At 45.6% G+C, this 19,440-nt stretch overlaps 1 protein-coding gene across 4 annotated transcripts in view; it reads right to left on the bottom strand.

Annotated features, from left to right (window-relative positions):
• Nucleotides 1-1,707: 1,707 nt before the first annotated feature.
• RFT1 (RFT1 glycolipid translocator homolog) overlaps nucleotides 1,708-19,440 on the bottom strand; it is a 38,608-nt gene continuing 20,875 nt past the window's right edge. For 2 of the 4 annotated variants that reach the window (XM_081246355.1, XM_081246357.1), the window contains exons 8-15: nucleotides 16,555-16,605; nucleotides 15,707-15,837; nucleotides 14,437-14,581; nucleotides 8,976-9,081; nucleotides 6,339-6,409; nucleotides 4,145-4,227; nucleotides 3,794-4,043; nucleotides 3,340-3,497 (exon numbers count right to left, since the gene is read on the bottom strand). In XM_081246355.1, the coding sequence (XP_081102481.1) occupies nucleotides 3,481-3,497; nucleotides 3,794-4,043; nucleotides 4,145-4,227; nucleotides 6,339-6,409; nucleotides 8,976-9,081; nucleotides 14,437-14,581; nucleotides 15,707-15,837; nucleotides 16,555-16,605 (854 nt within the window). In that variant the 3' untranslated portion in view covers nucleotides 3,340-3,480. Of the gene's footprint in view, nucleotides 3,498-3,793; nucleotides 4,044-4,144; nucleotides 4,228-6,338; nucleotides 6,423-8,975; nucleotides 9,082-14,436; nucleotides 14,582-15,706; nucleotides 15,838-16,554; nucleotides 16,606-19,440 lie in introns of those variants that run through there. The other 2 variants (XM_081246358.1, XM_081246356.1) reach the window with 2 other exon arrangements.

Below are 19,440 nucleotides of genomic sequence, written 5' to 3'. Positions count from 1 at the left end.
TACATGGTTTTAAAAAAAGACAGGAGGGAGGAGGTGCCCTGGTGAATTAGGTAGTAAGTGGCAGGGAGTGGGGCAGAGTATACAGCATCTCCTGAGCCAGAAGTCACAGCTGAGGAAGCATTAAGTAGCACAGCAGCATCCCCTCACGGAGGGACCTGACAGGCCAAACCTGAAGACACCAACACACATGTGGCCAGAGCAGCACAGAAAGAAGAAATGCTGCTATCCTCACCAACAAAAGCTTCTTCGTTTCATAAATGGATGTACTTTAGAGACTTGTTTCCATGGAAAAGTAGCCTCACTATGTTTTGAGTGGCACTTAAAGCCTCAAGTGTGATTCCCCCCCAAAACCCTTCTTTGGTAACGTGGGGCAGCTCAGCACTCATGTATGCAAGCACCCTGAGGCACAGGTGTGGCTCTAGGGAGACGGGGGAGAGCCCCAGAGTGAGTGGTCGGGCCCAGCTGTGCTCCAGGGAGCAGCGGGGACAGAGGCAGAAGCCATGGGCTGCAAAGGGCCTGCTGCCCAAGTGCTGGAGCCCGGAAAGCAGGCGTTAGTAATGGGACAACACCTGCTTCCCAAAACCCTGGGCCATGGGGACTCCTCTTTCTATAAACGGGGAAGCAGGCCACAGGAAGCAGCCCCCCATGGCTGTCCCAGCTGGCCATCTCTCAAGAGGCGCTGGCCCTGACTGCGGCAGCCCTGTGCTGATAGCAGAGCCCGGCCGCATGGGGACGAGATGAGCATGAGCCCTTGCTGTCAGACACAGAGACTCTCCAAGCTGGAGAACAGAGTGGGAGCCGTGGTGTTCCTGCTCCCGAGGAGGTGGGGCATCAGCATTGCTGCTCAGGCAACGGCAGCTGTTTTCCTGGAGCTGGGATGGACACTGTGAACACGAGCACGACTGGCCCTGGGCACTGCCGCTGGTGAGGATAATGGGGTGTGCCAACCTCAGTTTGCCGAAAAAGCTGGTCCTGAAGTCCTGCCCCAGAGATGCAGAGGCCAAAGGTCTGGAATGGATCCTGGAAACCTACATTTCTAACTTGCAATCCAGGTGATTCTGAGGCAGGTAGTGCGAGGACCACACTTTGAGTCTGGGGTCAAGTGGGCAGGGGTCGGGTGACAGGGTTCTAGGGGAGAGAGGGGTGGTCAATGGCAGCAGAGAAGGAACTTGTGAGGGCTGGAGGCCCATTTCTGTGCATTCAAAAGACAAAAAAAAGTACTTGGGGGGCTTTTCCTGGTGGCGCAGTGGTTAAGAATCTGCCTGCCAATGCAGGGGACATGGGTTCGAGCCCTGGTCTGGGAAGATCCCACATGCCGCAGAGCAACTAAGCCCATGCACCACAACTACTGAGCCTGTGCTTTAGGGCCTGTGTGCCACAACTACTGAGCCCACATGCCACAGCTACTGAAGCCCGTGTGCCTAGAGCCCGTGCTCCGCAACAAGAGAAGCCACCACAGTGAGAAGCCTGCACACTGCAACGAAGAGTAGCTCCCGCTCGCCACAACTAGAGAAAGCCTATGCGCAGCAACAAAGACCCAACGCAGCCAAAATAAATAAATAAATAAAATTTATTAAAAAAAAGAGAGAAGCCACCACAATGAAAAGCCCGAGCACCACAACAAAGAGTAGTTCCCACTTGCTGCAACTAGAGAAAGCCCACGCGCAGCAACAAAGACCCAACTCAGCCCTAAATAAATAAATAAATAAATTTATTTATTTTTTAAAAAAAGTACTTGGGGGCGGGGGGCTGCCTTCTGTGTGTGCCACCCACCCTACCCCACGGGGCAATCAGTTCTTCTAAGGTAGGCTGACCCTGCCTTACAAAATATGACCAAGCCCATGATTCTGGAGGGCCTCTGATTGTTCAGTGACACCTTGCATTTAGCTACTTTCCCTGCAATTAATACGAAGCATTCTCTCCTTGAATAGATAAAAAGGTGTCCAGGTGACTAGGTCCTAGTCTTGGTGCACTGGTGGTTCTTTATCCTTGGCCTCTTGGCTTTGGCTCCGGGCCAGTGGATTTAAATGTGTGCACTTCAGCCAAACTGCCATCTGATATGAGCTTCCCTGCTCTCTGGGTGTAAACATAGAAAGTTTGGGGACGTCGGGACTAGATGATTACTAGCTATTACCACCCAAGATATACTCTGCGCATGTAGCTCCAAAGGCCAATCACATCTAATTAATTAATACATTAATTACATCAGTTAATATAGTAATACATTAATGAAAGAAGAATGCTTTGCTGCCTGAGAACAGCACCTGCTGGGTGCAGGGCAGGGAGGCAAGCCTTAGCCTGGGCTCACATTGTAGCCTGAAGGACCAGATCCGCAGCCTGCCAGTCTTGTCCTGGGGCTGGAATTCCGGTGTACTGACCAGTGCTGGAAGTAACAGGTCAGTGGGGGAAGGGTGTGATTCAGTGACACATGCCATATAGAATTTTCCCTATTTCATTCTGATGGAAAAAAAGACACCTCTATTCAACTTTAGTTGTCATCTGTGCAATTTCCTCATGAGAAGTTACAGCCAACTGCAAAGCGGTGTTCCCTTCAGAGTAGCTCACGAAGGATCACAGTGTCCTTCAAAGCCCTCCTCTCTCAAGTGGCCAGGCCAGAGGTCGTCAGCCGGCTTGCCCCTGCTGTGGGAAGACATGTGCTGGCCTGGGGGTGGGGGTGGGAGTGGGGGACAGCCATGAAGGGGAGAGACGTGACTCTGCCTAACTGTGGGAAATGTGACCTGAAAGACTGTGTCTTCATTTCTTAGATTTCTCATTGAGCAATATTTCTCCTTCGCTAAACAACCAGGCCACAGTGTTGACGTGGGGAAAGCCACAACTCCAGGGCCAACTTGTTCTTGTTTGGTGCACAACATCACATAACATCAAGTCTCCTTCCGGCTTTTATGGAATATGTTAAATATTCCTGTGGAGGGTAAAGTGGCTACATCTCTCCTTCTGGGCCAGAAGATTAACTATTATCATCCAAGATAGAGTTTGTTGGAACATGTAGTTCTGAAGGTCAATCACAACCAAAAAGAATTAACACATCATTCAAAAAGAAAAATGCTGATTACAACAAAATGGTGAAAAAAACAATTGCATCTATTTTAAAAGCTTTTTGGTCTTCCCTTAAAAATGGAACTCCTCCTTGCTGTCTGAAATCTCAAACGGATGCTAAGTGTTTGGTCTGGTGGTTCGCTCCGATGACTCACCTGTGTGTTGGTCTCACTCCACTACAGACCCCCAACTGGGCTCTTCTGCATAAAAAACATGTTCCACCCACAAAACCGCTCCACAGCTGGTCCAGGTGCCATAGGGCTTCCACGAGGTCACGTCGTTTTGTCAGTGAGTCTGGACACACCTAACTGAGTCCTAAGAAAGTGGATCAGTTTGGTCTCTGTGAGGAATGCTGTCCCAAGAGTCACTCCCAAACAGAGGGCCCCCACAGTGACGTGCACCAGCATGGCTGGCCAGCCCCGCTCACAGCAGAGGAACACCTGCAGAAAGAAACCACTGTCACTGCCCCGGGCCCCCAGCCGTACCTCCTTTCTCTGAGGCAAGCCACGGGGAGTGGAGGCCCTACTGCTCCAGCTTCCAGTCAGGTAAAGGCATGACAGCTATGTACTAGGGTCTACTCTGTTCCCACGGGTAGTCCCAGAAGCTTAGGGGAAGGGGTAAGAGGAAGCAAGTACTTGTCCAGCTGGGTCAGGCAGAGCAGAAATGGGATGCCTGGAACGAGGGACAGTGGACATGCTGCAAAATCATGTGGTGTGAAGGCTGCAGGGCGCCTCACCTCGGAAACAGCAGTAATGCCACCACTGAGGGCAAATGCCCCGAGGAGGACTGGCGACAGGAACAGGCCGGCCAGGGGCTTGTGGGGGCTCTTCCGGTAGTAGCGGTGGATGAAGCAAAGGCTCTGTGTGATCCGAATGCCCATGTTGAAGCAGTTGGCCAAGATGAAGCCCACGCTGCCACACCAATGGGTCAGGAGATAGGATAACAGCAGGAACGAAGTTGAGAGGGCCAGCATTGTGAAATTGTACCTGGGAAGAGGGAAGCAAACAATGCAGGGCAGTGGGTACCTGGTCCCAAGGCAGGGCTGCTACAAAGAAAGTGGCTGTGAACATGAATTCACAGAAAGCACCTTCAAGTTCCTGCGATCCAGCTGATTTTCACAACATCGAATGCTAAGTGGACAACATGGAAATGTCACTGTCCCTTTCACCCCTGAATAGAAGAGTAAGAAAATGAACAACTCAACATATTTATGGTGTTTAAGGATAATAACTGGTTACTTTAATTGACACTGTGATCAAAACACATAAAAATCCTTTTCAGCCTGTCTTTAACGTGAGACACAACAATATGACACAGATAACAATTACATGTGAACAGGCACTCTGACAGGTACTGTGAGGGGTGCTGGGGATGTACTGGTGGATGAACACACGGCCCTTTCCCTGTGGAGCTTGGATCCGTTTTATGGACGAGGAAACCAGGCAGAGGGAGGCTAAATAATTTGCCTAAGGAATGAGCCGACACCCCAACCTGACCCCTGGCCCCTAAACTTTAGCACCTCATACCGTTTCCCTTGCAAAATGCAGAAGCGCCATAACCTTGGCCAGTGGATCTCACTCAAAGCAAGTGGCCAGCTTCCATAATGAAATGGAAACAGGGAGCAAAGCCTGTACCACCTTCAGGGTTTCCCAGACTCTTACACATCCCTCCTCTGCTCTCTACATCTCCAGAGCTCTGTGGGTTCTACGACTGGAGGGATTATACTGCTCTTTTCACTTCTGTGATTCTAGAGCAGCACATCACTTAGTTATCTTCAGTTTTCAGTTCTCAACTGAGTCTCAGCAGAGATAAAATAGCTGCCACAGGCTTCCAAAAGGCTTGTGGTACATCCATGAACAAAATTCTCCAGCATCTCATTTCTGCCTAGCACACAGCAGGCATTCTAAGTGTATAGTTGTTGAGGGAACCAAACTCCTTAGATCCCTAAGCTGTGTCAGCTGGGTTAGGAAACCTCAGAGGCCACCACTCGGGTTCTGTACAGGAGGGAGGGGTGGTAAGAAAGCCACTGTGGCCTCCAAATGCCCAGGTTCTGGTCCTTGGGCTGATCAAGCCCAAGGTGCTATGGGAGATATAATTCATCAGAGAGGATAGCAAGAACACACATGCGTGCGTATGCGCGCGCGCGCGCGCACACACACACACACACACACACACACATACTGTACTCCAACAGGGGAGGTATGCTTTCATCCAGAATTCCAGAGAGGGAATTCATTTGCTTCTTAGTTGAGAGAGTTTCTTTTAATGAGTAATAGAACTACAAGAGCCCACATCTTCAAAAGGGAAGTTTCTTCACTAACTGCTAATCAATTATCAGAATGGCCAACTTTATAACAGGCAATTGAGGCTGGGCCAGTACTCTGACCTCTTTTCCAAAAAGAAGCAGAGATGTGTAATCTGTTCAGTTTTTTTTCAGAAACGATCTCAGAAAGGTTTATTAAGACCAATGCTTGGAGTTTAGGCCATAGGTTCACGAACTTTCAAAGTCATCCTCACCCAGCTCCAAGTAGAATGGAAACAATGAATGAAACCGGTAGGCAATTCATGCTAATTCAAGCAGGGACAAGTTCCATGGTGTGGCTTCTTTAACGTAGCCATTTGGGAGGTGCTGATGATGACGGAGTCCACTGTTTTTCACTAGAAGAGGGCTCTGCAACTATTGAACTTTCCAGAACTCATAAGTCTATAGCCTTAAAGACATTATCCACTTCAGGAAAAAATGAGAATTTTAAAGATAAAATTAAAATGCCACTTTTTAAATCAATGGAAAATTAGTCAGTGACAATGACTATTTTCTAAGGCTTGGTTAACACAGACAGGAAGTTATTTAATCAGGCTTATCAAAAGATAGATGACTGCAGCAGCAACTGAAGCATCCCCCAGTGGGTGCTGGTTGAAAACATCAAGGCACAGCCATACGTTGTAGCCTTGGCAACCATGCAAAGGATGGTGCCAGTCTTGTGTGCACTCGTCCTGCATTCAACAGTTATGGAGTCCCACTCCACACTGGGCACTCAAGGGCCAACAAGTCAGAAAAAGGAGCTGTCAGTCTTCGGCCTCTGCATCACTGTCCCCTCTGCCTGGAAGGTTCGGCCCCATCTTTGCATAGCAGACCCTTCTTGGTCATTCAGGCCTCAGGCTAAATGCCACCTCCTTGGGGGGGGCCCCCCAATCTAAAAAGGCCCCCAATCTCACTACATAACCCTGTTTTAGTTCTTTGCAAAGCACCATATTTTCTTGCTTGTTTACTTGTTTGCTACCTGCCTTCCCCACTGTCAGCTCCAGGAGAGCAGGGATCTCTTCTCTTTTGTTCATTGCTGAATTCCTGGAGCTTAAAGAAATGCCTGTTAGAGAGTAGATGCCCAAAAAGTATTTGTCAAATGAACAAAAGAAAATGAGATATCCTTAACAAAACACAACAAAAATCCTTCAGTGGAGCATAATGTAAAAGCCATCAATTTTATGCTATACATATTATGAGGTTATTAACAAAAAAGCAACTTGCAGTTCAATGGACATTCTAATATTTCACATCCAACCAAATCCCCGATTTTTATTTAGAAAAACACTGATTAACCTGTAGGTAGTTAACTAAAAGCCATGATTTCATCAGTATATATTTTTCAATTCAGAATCTGAAATGTACAAGGTAAATCAATCATAACACTTAACTAAGCTGCTCAATTCTACTATAAAAATTCTTACTGCCGTTTTATGTCTGGCTAAATTCATAGAGAGGGAAAAATTGCTGGGGTCTGTGATGAGCCCAGGTGCTACCTGTGTTCAGACAGGACTGAGGGTTGGGGCCAGGGGCCCAGACAGAAAGGGGGGCTGCTATGTTTAATACAAACCTGGAGACCATGCTTAAAGGTACACACATTTTACTCTTAGGGGAAGTGAATTACTTCAGATGAGAACAAGGCCCTGTCTTTTCTCTATGTTGACTACTAATACCATGAAAATAATTTTCCAGATTTTAATATAGTGTTCTGATCCCATTACTACAAATAACTTAAAAAGTTGCTTTCATTGGGTCAATGCAATGTAAGAGAAACCAAAGCAACCAGCCACTGTCTATATTCCCTCATGATTTATTGCAAGATATATATTTTTAATGTTTTAATCAGGCTTAGTGTTGATTCTCCCCCTCAACACTAATGCTGAAATTGTTATAACAAAATTCCCTTCAAAGAGATAGATTCTTAGTCCAGAACTCTTTCCACTACACCTCAGTGCCTCATTTAGTATGTTTTAAATTATATTTTTAAATTATTTCATGTTAGAAGCACCTTTCAAGTAAAAACACAGTGCTTTCAAAATTAAACTTAGAGAACATTTTATCCACTAAAAAAAAAAAAAAAAAAAAAAAGATAGACTCAAAGCAGTTTATAGCTATAAATTTAACTGTCTGAAGTAAAAACCATGTCTAGACCACCATTTGAAAACTATGGGTTGTGACCTAAAAGTAGGCTAGGAAATCAATTTAGTGGGTCATGACATGGCAGTTTAAAGAATGAAATAGAACAGAATTAAAAACCATCAGTGTGTCCTGTGCGTAACTGGGGTACTTGTTGCTTCATGGAAGCTTCCTTTCAGTCACACCCAAATATGCACTGGGTCACAGTGTTCAATGCAGTTTTCACTCTGAAAGCTGGTCTGAGCCAGCGGTTCCTAAGGCCTTTGCTATCTATCATCAGCAATCTCCTGGAGCTGAGCAATAAAAGACTCCTTGGCCTAAGTTCCTAAAATTCCAGTTCAGCTGGTATGGGAGGGGGCCAGAACTTCTGAGCAGTCTGGGCTGGGACCACTGCCCTAGACTCCAGTTCTCAACTACGGTGTAGCATACAAGGTCACCAAGACTCTGTGAGACAGGCCCCAGTGGGAAGCAGACAGAGGCTGCTCTGAATGAGAGGAAGGGTTCACCAACTCTCTGAGTACCTTTTTCCCAACCTACCCCCGCACTGGGACTCTGAGGGGTTTCAACGGCACTCAGGGCACTACAGAGGCAGCATGAAACCCCCGAGGGACCCAGACCTCAAGGGGCAAAGGGATAAAGAGGGCCGCTCGCCCCATTACCTACACCCACCCTTCTCTCTTCTTCTTCCTCTCTCTTCTTTGTCCCTATCAGTTTTATCCTTCTCCTCAACTGCATTCTGCAGTGATGTCTTCAGATACCACCTTGCTAATTTTGGCATCTGGAACACAAGAGATCAATTATCCTAGGTGTGGGTCAGAGGCTCTTACCAGGAGTTCACGTCAGAAGCATTGAGGAGTTTTAAAACATTCACATGCTCAGGGCCTGCTGATTCTGTAGGCGTGGTAGGAGAGAGAGTGGTGGGAGTAGGGTGGACAGGAATCTGCATTTCTAACAAGCTCCATGGGGCACTGTGACTCAAAACCAGTGTTAAAAACTACTGCTTGAAATTCCAGGGCAGAGGTCCTGACCTGGGGGTCAATGGATGGGAAAAAAATGTGGCAAAACTTGTATGTGCACTTGGGCCTTTCTCTGAGGAGAGGTGTCACAGATCCCCGAGATTCTGCAAGACCTACAAATCAGATTCTATAGATCTGCATCTTGAAGAAGCTCCTTGGTAACCCATCGGAGCACTGGGCAAGGAGGTGAGTAAAGGAGTGATCTTGTCTGGTGCCTGCCTCTGCCGGCCTGGACTAACACAACCCTTCAGGGCCCTGACTTCTCCCTTCACAAAGGGAGGCAAGGAGCAGTGTCTGCCCCCAGCCCTACTGTGGGGAGGACTTACTGAATGGTGCCTGAGGAAGGCACCACACTCCTGGTTCTAGAAGAGCCTTCTGTAAATGCATGTTCAGAATGAAAAGAAAGAAGTTACTTCATTTTGGCTGAAGGCCATAATTAGAGGTGTATCTTTAAGGTTACCTACCTGTCGACCTCCTCTTTGCTCATGGCAGCAAATGTGAAACATTCGGTCACCCCATTGATGGCAAGCAGGAGGACGTAAAGACAATAGGCACGCAGCAGGACAGGACCTGTAAGGAAATAGCCCACTCAGACTCCAGAGCCCAAACGGGAGGCCCACGTGCACCCTCACTTCGGCAGGTTGGTCAGAGAACACCAGAGCTGGGTCATGAGCCCTGCTGATGTCATCAGTGGGCAGACGCATGCTTGAGCCTATCTGGAAGGACTCCCAGCATTCTACAGTACTGACTAAAATAAACAGCTAAAAACAAAAGGACAATTAGGAATAAATGTACAGATCTCTTGCCTAACAACTAAAAGCTTATCTGGCCAGCAAGCAAATCTCACTTTTTAAATCAGCATGAAGAAGCCTGCTAGTTTGAGCACTTGGGGACACTAGTGGCCCTGCATGCTAAGAGCAGCTCAGTTGAGGAGGCCCTGAAGAAGCCCAGGGTTCAGGAGCAGCAGGAAACGACAGAGATAGAACACCCGTAACTCTTCAGGGAGAATCAGAGCCTGCAAGTTTATTTTCTCCTAGAACAAAGTGATGTGGTTCTATAGCTAACTAACAAGCTTTGGGAAGATCTGCTAACAAAAAATTGGGAGCCTTAACATGAAATTGATCCCCTCTTTTTTTTTTTCCCCTGGCCAAGCTGCGCAGCTTGCAGGACATTTGTTCCCAACCAGGGATTGAACCTGGGCCCTCAGCAGTGAAAGTGCCAAGTCCTAACCACTGGACCACGAGGGAATCCCCTGATCCCCTACTTTAAGAGGGCCATTACTGAGAGGCAGCCAAGCAGTTTCTAATAAAATAAACATGTACTTAACCTATGATCCAGCAATTCTACTCCTAGGTGTACAACCAACAGAAACAAATGCATGTGTTCACAAAAACATGTGCACAAAAACATCCATAGCAGTTTTATTCCTAACAGCCCAAAGTGACCACTGACAGGAGAAGGGATAAACAAACTATGGGCCGTCCGCACAAAGAAATACTTCTCAGCAATCAAGGAGAAAAAAAACTACTGATGCATGTAAAAACATAGATAAATCTCAAAAACATTATATTGAGGGAAAGAAGCCGAACATGAAAGTGCCCATGCTATATGATTTCATCTATATGAAATTCTTTTTAAAAGCAATACTAATCTATGGTAACAGAAATCAGAGCAGTGCTTGTCTCTGAGTTGGAGGGGGGCAGTTGACTGGAAAGGGTCCTAAGAGAACTTTCTGGGGTAATAGAAATGTTCTGTATCTTAATCTGGATGTTGGTTACATGGGTGTAGATATTTGTCAAAACTCATCAAACTGTGCTCTTTTTTTTCTTTAAAGCATTTAAAAATATTTATTTATTTATTTTTGCCTGCATTGGGTCTTCGTTACTGCACTCAGGCTTTCTCTAGTTGCGGCGAGCGGGGGCTACTTTTCGTTGCAGTGCACGTGCTTCTCATTGCGGTGGCTTCTCTTGTTAAAGAGCATGGGCTCTAGGCATGCGGGTTTCAGTAGTTGTAGCACGTGGGCTCAGTAGTTGTGGCACATGGGCTTAGTTGCTCCACGGCATGTGGGATCTTCCCGGACCAGGGCTCGAACCTATGTCCCCTGCATTGGCAGGTGGATTCTTAACCACTGCGCCACCAGGGAAGCCCCCAAACTGTGCTTTTAAGAGGACAGCATTTTAATTTATGTAAATTAGCCCTCAATAAAGAAAAAACTTAACTGCTAAAAGAAAAGGGAAAGGCCGGGGGGAGTTCCCGAGTCTCAGAATCTTAAACTTATTCATGGTTTATGAAAGCTGCTTAATAAGAAACATCCCTGCGTCATGGGGACCCTAAATAGTTTTACGGCCATCAAAAAGGACAAAAGGACTACTAACAGGGCAGCCCTGATGGCCCTCTCTTGTGTTCACATTGTACCGTATCCTGTTGCATTTCATTCCCCAAGTCACTGCAGAAAGTAGCCTGGCCCCCACCCCAGCTGTGGGATGACTCCAGCAAAGGAGGCAGGGACCAGGTTCAGGCCTGCGGTGGCTCGAGGCTATGCTCATTGTGCTTCCTGCTTCTCTCCATCCTCCTCTCTCTGGCAGAGAGGAGTGGGGCTCCTCTCATAACCTGCACCTCTCACTTGATAACTGAAAGCTGAAGGCATGTGTGAGTCTATCTGAAGGTGGATAGTGAGCTGCTTTGCAATGTGGAGGACACAAAACTCCTGCATGAAACGGTGATTCAATTTTGGGGAAAGAGGTTGGAATTGGGGAATTTGTGGATGGAACCTTAAACTATGGATTAAAGTGAGTGGTAGTATGGCTTGAATTATATATCCCCTTCAAAAGTAATCTGAAGTAATTTGAAGTCTAATAGATCTATCTGGACCTATTAGAGTATGATCTATTTGGAAATAGGGTCTTATAAAGATAACCAAGTTAAAATGAGGTCATTAGGGTGGGCGCTAATCCATTATGACTGGTGTCCTTATAAAAAAGGGAAATTTGGACGCAGAGACAGACACTCACAGAGGGAAGACAATGTGAAGACACACAGGGAGAAGACAGCCACGTGATAGGAGGAGTTAATGCATTTCCAAGTCAAGGACTGCCGGCCTACACCATTAGCTAGAAGAGGCAAGGAAGGATACCTACTCTGGAGATGTCAGAGAGAGCACGGCCCTGACGACACCTGGATTTCAGACTTCTTCCCTCCAGAACTGTGAGACAATCAATTTCTGTTGAAATTAAGCCACCCAGTTTGTGATACATTGTTATCGCAGCCCTAGGAAACTAATATTAGGGGATTGAGAAGAAAAAAAGATTTTAAAAAATAAAAGAGAAGACACTGCTTTGGGAAAGCAAGTGTTCTCCTTACTTGCTGCAAATAATAAATCCTTCCTTCTCCAGACAAAAAAAAAGTAAAAGAAAGGGCAAGAGAGAAGCACCTAAGAGATAAATGTGAGAAATCTCAGGGGAGTTCACTGAATGTATTTTTCTTTAGGATGAAAAAGCTAGGTATGAGAAAGACTTCTGAGAAAAGTCTCAGAGCACTTCCAAAGCTCCTAATTATATACAGGGCTAAGCCAAGTAATGCAAAGCAAAACCACAGTGCCCCACGAAAGCCTGCCTGTGGTGCGTCCAAGTCCTACATTTGGAGACAACAGCACAGAGGCCTCTGAGAGGCCACTTCAGGTCATAGGTGAGTCCACTTCACAGGTGAGGACAAAGAGCAACACTCAACTGGGGCAACGGAGGACAGCAGCATTGCAAGGTCCACTTTCAAAACTAAGTGTTGGGCTGAGCCATGGAAAGTTCCCATTCTTTTCTGATTCAGTAAGACTTTCTGGAGAAAGTCAAGTTTTGCGAGGTAGTTTTAAGGGAACAAAAAAGACTACGGTGGGGGGCGGAGGGGGGCAGAGAGCAGCAGTGTTAATGTTTTCTGGCACAGGAAAGGCATTCGGATACGCAGCACTAGTCCAAAGAGTCAGGAGTAGGGCAAGGAGAAGATGGGTGGAGTGCAGACGAGGGAAGGAAAGCCGACAGGCACCCTGGGGAGACAAAATGACCCTCCCAGAAGGCACAGAGAACTGGAAGTTTGGTCAAAATGAGAAGCAGTTGCAATGAGGAGACAAATGCTGGAAGGCCTTGCCAGGACAGGGATGCTGATGGAGGCCTGGGCCAGGCAAGAGACGACAAGGGCCCTAAAGATCCTGCAGCGGCTACAACAAACCACACATCCTTTTCAGAGACTGAGAAACCAGACCACTCTCAAGACTCTTCTCTCTCTGAAGATGAGACAGAGGGGATATCTTTTTGAGTCTCAAATTATTAACGACTCTGGGGCTTCCCTGGTGGCGCAGTGGTTGAGAATCCGCCTGCCAATGCAGGGGACGCGGGTTCGAGCCCTGGTCCGGGAAGATCCCATGTGCCACAGAGCAACTAAGTCCATGTGCCACAACTATTGAGCCTGCGCTCCAGAGACCGTGAGCCACAACTACTGAGCCCTCAAGCCACAACTACTGAAGCCTGCGTGCCTAGAGCCCGTGCTCTGCAACAAGAGAAGCCACTGCAATGAGAAGCCCGTGCACTGCAATGAAGAGTAGCCCCCACTTGCCGCAACTAGAGAAAGCCTGCGTGCAGCAACGAAGACCCAACGCAGCCAAAAATAAAAAATAATAAATAATAAATAAAAAATAAATAGAATTATTAATGACTCTGACATAAACCATCAGAGATAGAATTTATTACCTTAGAAATCAACTAACACTGACCCTTTTAAATTCTCAAGACTGGTACCAGCATCTCACTTGAGTAAAAGGACCACACAATGACAATGGTTTGTTGATGTATCTTCTATGATTAACGAATCCAGCAAGTGAACACTGCATGGATGGGACAGCCCTTTCCTCGTGGCATTGTCCTGTGGTTGCATTACAAAGGCTGCTCCTTGGTGATTACCTTTCCAAAGGGGCAGAGCTGCTGTGAAATAGCCCGTCTCTGCACACTGACTTGCTAATGGCTTCCTAATGCGGCCTCCCTGCAGTTGCCTGACCCAGGGAGCCACAAACCACGTCATTGGTTTTATGGCAGGTGTTTCTCCAAACTTAACCACCTTTGCTGTCAAGCAGAAACTCGGCCCTTCTTCCCCTAATACTAAAAGTTTGGGCCTATTATAGTGGAGACTAAAACATGCCAGTGACGTTGTAAAATGGCACTGGAGAAGGCCCTTTACATTTGAGATAGGGCAGCAGAAAGAAGTCTTCAGGGTTCTTGTCTAGTGACCTGAGGAATTAAAAACATCTTTGCTAAACCCAAGACGAAACACTCCAAATGGATTGCCACCCCACGACCCAGCGCATTTTGAAACTGGTGAAGTTCCCAGGGCCCAGCGATGCTGTGAGACGGCCAGTGGCCTGGGCACCAAGTGTTTCAAAGTTCGACACATTCAATACTTTTCTCCTTCAAAACCCAAGAGTCACTGGATTAAATATACCACTTTATTTGCCGAGATCAATTTCATTCTCTGCGAATGGCTCTGGGTTATCCTTCGGAGGCTTTTATGCATCAGGCCGTGAGATTTATGTGGCACTTACTATCTGCAGATGTGTTTAGTACCAAGCGGAGACTCATCAGAGCCTGCTCTCTGCCTTCCTCGCTTACCCCAGAGGGAGCACAGGGAAGCAATTGGCAAAACACATTTTAGGGCTGAGAGGAAACCCAAGGATTCGTAACAACTGCTCCAAGTGAGGTTGCGGGACTGATCGACCTGGTGCCAAAGCTCCAATTGCACCCTGGGCTGGTTTGACCTCAGGTGCCCCAGCTACAGGCAATTTTCCCTACACTGACACACATGTCAGTCGTGTGTTTGAATTTTGTAAGGCTCTTCTAAATATTTCGGTTTGGAAATTAGAACAGATCTGAAAAAACCTCTTGTGCATACCTGATCCTGAGCTAAGCATGGCCCCTCCATAGATGTCCAAAGCCAGTTGAGAATAGGCAAAGCCGAAAACAGAGATGGTCAGGCCGGTGAGCAGGGACAGCTTTAGCAGGGACTCCAAAACCGCGGCGGCCACAGCAACATCCTCCTTGGGCCAGGGGAGAGGGAAGGAAGTGGGATGAATCATGAACTAAAGAAAAACTTCACGTCTGACTTTCTCCCTTTGCTGTTTTACAGATAACTCTTTCAACTGCTGAGGGCCATCACTGCTTTTCTGTAGCCTGGGTTTGTTTCTATGTCAATTAGCAAATGGAGGGAAAAAGACAAAGTGTACTTCCTTAGGCAGTGCAAGGGAGGGTTAGTTTTTAACTCATTTAGGATAAACTATCTCAAATGTTGCCTAGGAAACACTTACTTCCCCCTCTGACATTTATTCTTAAATGGACGAGTTTTTACATTGCTAGCTAGCTTTGTCACCGTGCTTCTCCTGACAAACAACTCCAAACCCTGATGTTCCTGGAATCTACACTTAGGAAAACATTCCTAAATCAGTCTGAGAACCAGATTAGCTCATTTTGAAATACTGTGCATAAACTGTATTTTGCAAAATGTCTTCTAAGAGATGTAAGAGGCCAACTTAGCTTGCTTCTAATTCTAAGACAGACATTTTCAATGGTTCTAGGAAAAGGGAAGTTTCTACAACCAAATACTCTTGGATTAAAATCTCTTCTGTTTTTACTGGCCAGAGTATATCAATTCTTAGAGTCAGAATGGAGCTCTGGGCATGTCACAAGTCCTTAAGAAGCTAAATAACTGGTGTGGTGAGCGAGACCAAATGTCCGCATGCTTTCCTCCCCGCACCCTCAGTTGGCCTTGACCTGGTCTCTGCATCCTTCAGCTCATCTGTTGTTCTTGAGAATCTGAGGATGGGGGAGGCAACCTCATTCTTACACCTAAGACTAGACCATGGAAGGAGGTCTGCGCTGCACTGGGGACAGCTGCAGAGAGTTCTGAGAGGGCTGGGACAAGAATAAGGTCACAAAGAAGGACAAAGGGTGAAAAAGAAGGGCTGGTCAGGGCAAAAAGGAGAAGCTGTGGAAGAAGAAGTGAGCTCAGGGTCCTGCCATCCTTCAGAATGTGAGAGAAGAATGAAAACTAGAAGAAAATTTCAGATCTAACAGAGGGGAACAGATAGCTCCACGTTTCTGTCTGTTTATCCTGCACATAGACAGAGAATTCACTTGGGAGATGGTGACATGAGAACCAAGACTACCTGCTTCTGAAGTGTGGCATCCTTTTCTCTCTCCAGCACCTTAGCAAAGAATATATAAAAACTCTCTTCTATTGGCTGGAAAATTAATCTGGCCACAAGGGAGCCAAGATTATTCACTATATCATACACGCCTACAAAACAAAAAGGAAGAAATAACAATTGTATTGGTTTTTCTATTTGAATTTTTATAGCACCATTAAAATTTTTTCTAATTTCATTTTTTAAATTAAACTTTTTGAGATAATTATAGATTCACATGGAGTTGTAAGAAATAAAAGAGAGATCCATGTACCCTTTACCCGGTTCCCCAAACAGTAAATTCTTGCAAAACTATAGCACAATATCACAACTGACATGGATACAGTCAAGATACAGAACATTTCCATCACCAGCATTTTTTTATAAAAGTCATTAATGCCAAGTTGATTTTTTTTCTATTTTTATTTACACTACTTTGGGATTATATTCAAAAATAAATGTGAAAAAAATATTAAGACCTATCTAGCCACACAAACATGGAGCAAATCTTTGTGATTGCAATGAGCTCCCTTTTCTCTTAGCACACCTTGGCCCCCAAAATGAGCACCAGAGCTCTGCAGAAAGCAGGGTAAGGGCAGAGAACCTCAAAAGAGAACGTGCCACCCACGTCAATGAGAGGGGATAGTCAAATATATATTTATAAAGACCTACACTTTTTAATCTTCAGGATTCATTTCTTATAATCTTTTTTTAAAAAATAATCTTCAGGTTCATTTTTTCATTAAATGTTTCAAACTGCAGAGAAAAATATGAGAAAGTGTCTACTAATAGTTCATCTTTAATTAAAACAATACAGAATTTCATCTTACCCTGATCCCCAAAATTTAACACGTTCAAAAATGTCATCACATATCGCTCGCCTGTAAATGGAAAAGCAAAATAATTAGCATTTCAAATGTACAGTATTTTCTTGTTTCCTTTTCTTTTATCGTCTATCATCTCTTCCAGTTGGTAAATACTCTCAAAGGAGAAAAATTAAGTAATCAGTTAAAGACATGTTCCTTGTCCTAATGTTGATTTCAAATAATCTCAAAATAATAACAATTTGGAAAGTGCAGAGGGCTTTACTGACAACAAATTTCCAAACCAGTTAAATTAAAAACAAAACAAAAATCAACAAAACCAGTCTAAGTTTTTTTTTTTCTTTTCTTTTTTTTTTTTTTTTTTTTTTGCGGTACGCGGGCCTCTCACTGCTGTGGCCTCTCCCACTGCGGAGCACAGGCTCCGGACGCGCAGGCTCAGCGGCCATGGCTCACGGGCCCAGCCACTCCGTGGCATGTGGGATCTTCCCGGACCGGGGCACGAACCCGTGTCCCCTGCATTGGCAGGCGGACTCTCAACCACTGCGCCACCAGGGAAGCCCAGTTTTTTAAAAAGTATGAGGAGTTACTAAAATGTTAATGATGAAAATGATTATCTCAAGTTTTCAGGGAGGTCGGATAATCTGAGTGTAAATTCTATGAAATGAAAGGTCCATGATTAAGTGCACAGACTCATCAAAAGTTTCCTCTCTGGGTGGATAAAGCTCTGTGGAGGCTGGCAGTTCCCTGGAGCCCAAGTTCACAATTCAAGACAGTCTAATGCTTTCAAGGTGAAGACACCAGCCCAGAGCCCTATTCCCCACCCCCAACTTCCATGAATGTTCTTATTATCTGTGAGTGGAAAGCACTGACCACTACGGAGGTGGAGCACTGAAGAGTGTCCATAGCTCTGAAGGGCCAACTCTCACCTCCTAGCAACTTGCTCAAAGAGGAAAGCAATATTAAGAGATGAGAAGCAATGTGATCTTAAGTCCCTCTTCAGCCCTTCCCTGCCTACAATCTCCCAGCCACTGCATTTGTGGCAGGGACCTCTGCAAGTCTTCCCAGGCACGGGTCCTCAGGCACTGCACTAGTTCCCATCTGTATCTCTGTTCTGCTCTGATCCATCCTCACAACTAACAGTTCCAGCTTTTGCAAATACAGATATTAAGTCAATCCCTGCTTTCACAATTTTAAATGGCTCTGGAGTATTTGCAAAAAGTCCAAGCGCCTTGATTCTGCATTTGAGGTCTTTTATTATTTAATTATTATCATTTTTTATAAATTTATTTATTTTATTTATTTATTTTTGGCTGCGTTCGGTCTTCGTTTCTGCGCGTGGGCTTTCTCTAGTTGTGGCGAGCGGAGGCTACTCTGTTGCAGTGCGTGGGCTTCTCATCGCAATGGCTTCTCTTATTGCGGAGCATGCGCTCTAGGCGTGTGGGCTTCAGTAGTTGTGGCTCACAGGCTCAGCAGTTGTGGCTCGTGGGTTCTAGAGCGCAGGCTCGGTAGTTGTGGTGCACGGGCTTAGTTGCTCCGTGGTATGTGGGATCTTCCTGGACGAGGGCTCGAACCCGTGTCCCCTGCATTGGGATTCTTAACCACTGCGCCACCAGGGAAGCCCTTGAGGCCTTTTATAAACTTACCCCGAGCTATCTTTTTGGGCTCCCTTCACCAACCTCACCCCCACCTCCCACCATCACAATGTCATCCTCTGCTACACCCTACATGGAGGATTTAGCCCCTCCAGCTGCTCTGAGTCAGGCTGGGCCGGTGTTCCCAGACTCAGCTGTTGGTATTCTCACCACCTGCAATGGCTTTTCTTCAGGGGCTTCCCTGGGTTCTGGCACAAAAGGCCTCTCCCTCCCACGTTCTGTGAGCTCCTTGAGGGCAGGAACCATGTCTCACTCATCTCCGTGCCCCTGGCTGCCTAGCAGAGCTCCAGGAAATGAAACAGCACTCAAGAGATGTCTGGTGAATGAGCTGGCATTTCCAAGTACGGCCCCTCACAGCCCTGTATCAGAGTTAACCACACAAATGCCTGCGTCTCTGGGGAGAGAATGAGCTCCTTGAGGCCACGGCCTGTTCCTTATTCATCTGTGTATTCTCAGCACCTGACACACAGTGTTTAGGAAATGTGGGGGCAGAAAGTAACAGCATTTATATACACACACATACACACACACACATACACATATACTATACACACACACACACATACTATATACATTCACACATACACACACATACTATATACACTCACACACACACATACTGTATACACTCACACATACACACATATACTATATACACTCACACATACATACACACATACACATATACTATATACACTCACATACACATATACTATATACACTCACACATACACACACATACACATATACTATATACACTCACACATACACACACATACACATATACTATATACACTCACACATACACACATACACATATACTATATACACTCACACATACACATATACTATATACACTCACACATACACACACATACACATATACTATATACACTCACACATATACACACACATACACATATACTGTATACACACACACACATACTGTATACACTCACACATACACACACATACATATACTATATACACTCACACATACACACACTCACATATACTATATACACTCACACATACACACACATATACTATATACACTCACACACACATACACTCACATATACTATATACACTCACACATACACACACACATATACTATATACTCACACACACATACACTATACACCCCCCACACACATATACTGTATACACTCACACATACACACACATACACATATACTATATACACTCACACACTCACATATACTATATACACTCACA

Source organism: Mesoplodon bidens (assembly GCF_964165515.1).
Source record: "Mesoplodon bidens genome assembly, chromosome: 10".
Taxonomy (NCBI): Eukaryota; Metazoa; Chordata; class Mammalia; order Artiodactyla; family Ziphiidae; genus Mesoplodon; species Mesoplodon bidens.
This window is presented reverse-complemented; position numbering and strand designations above follow the sequence as displayed.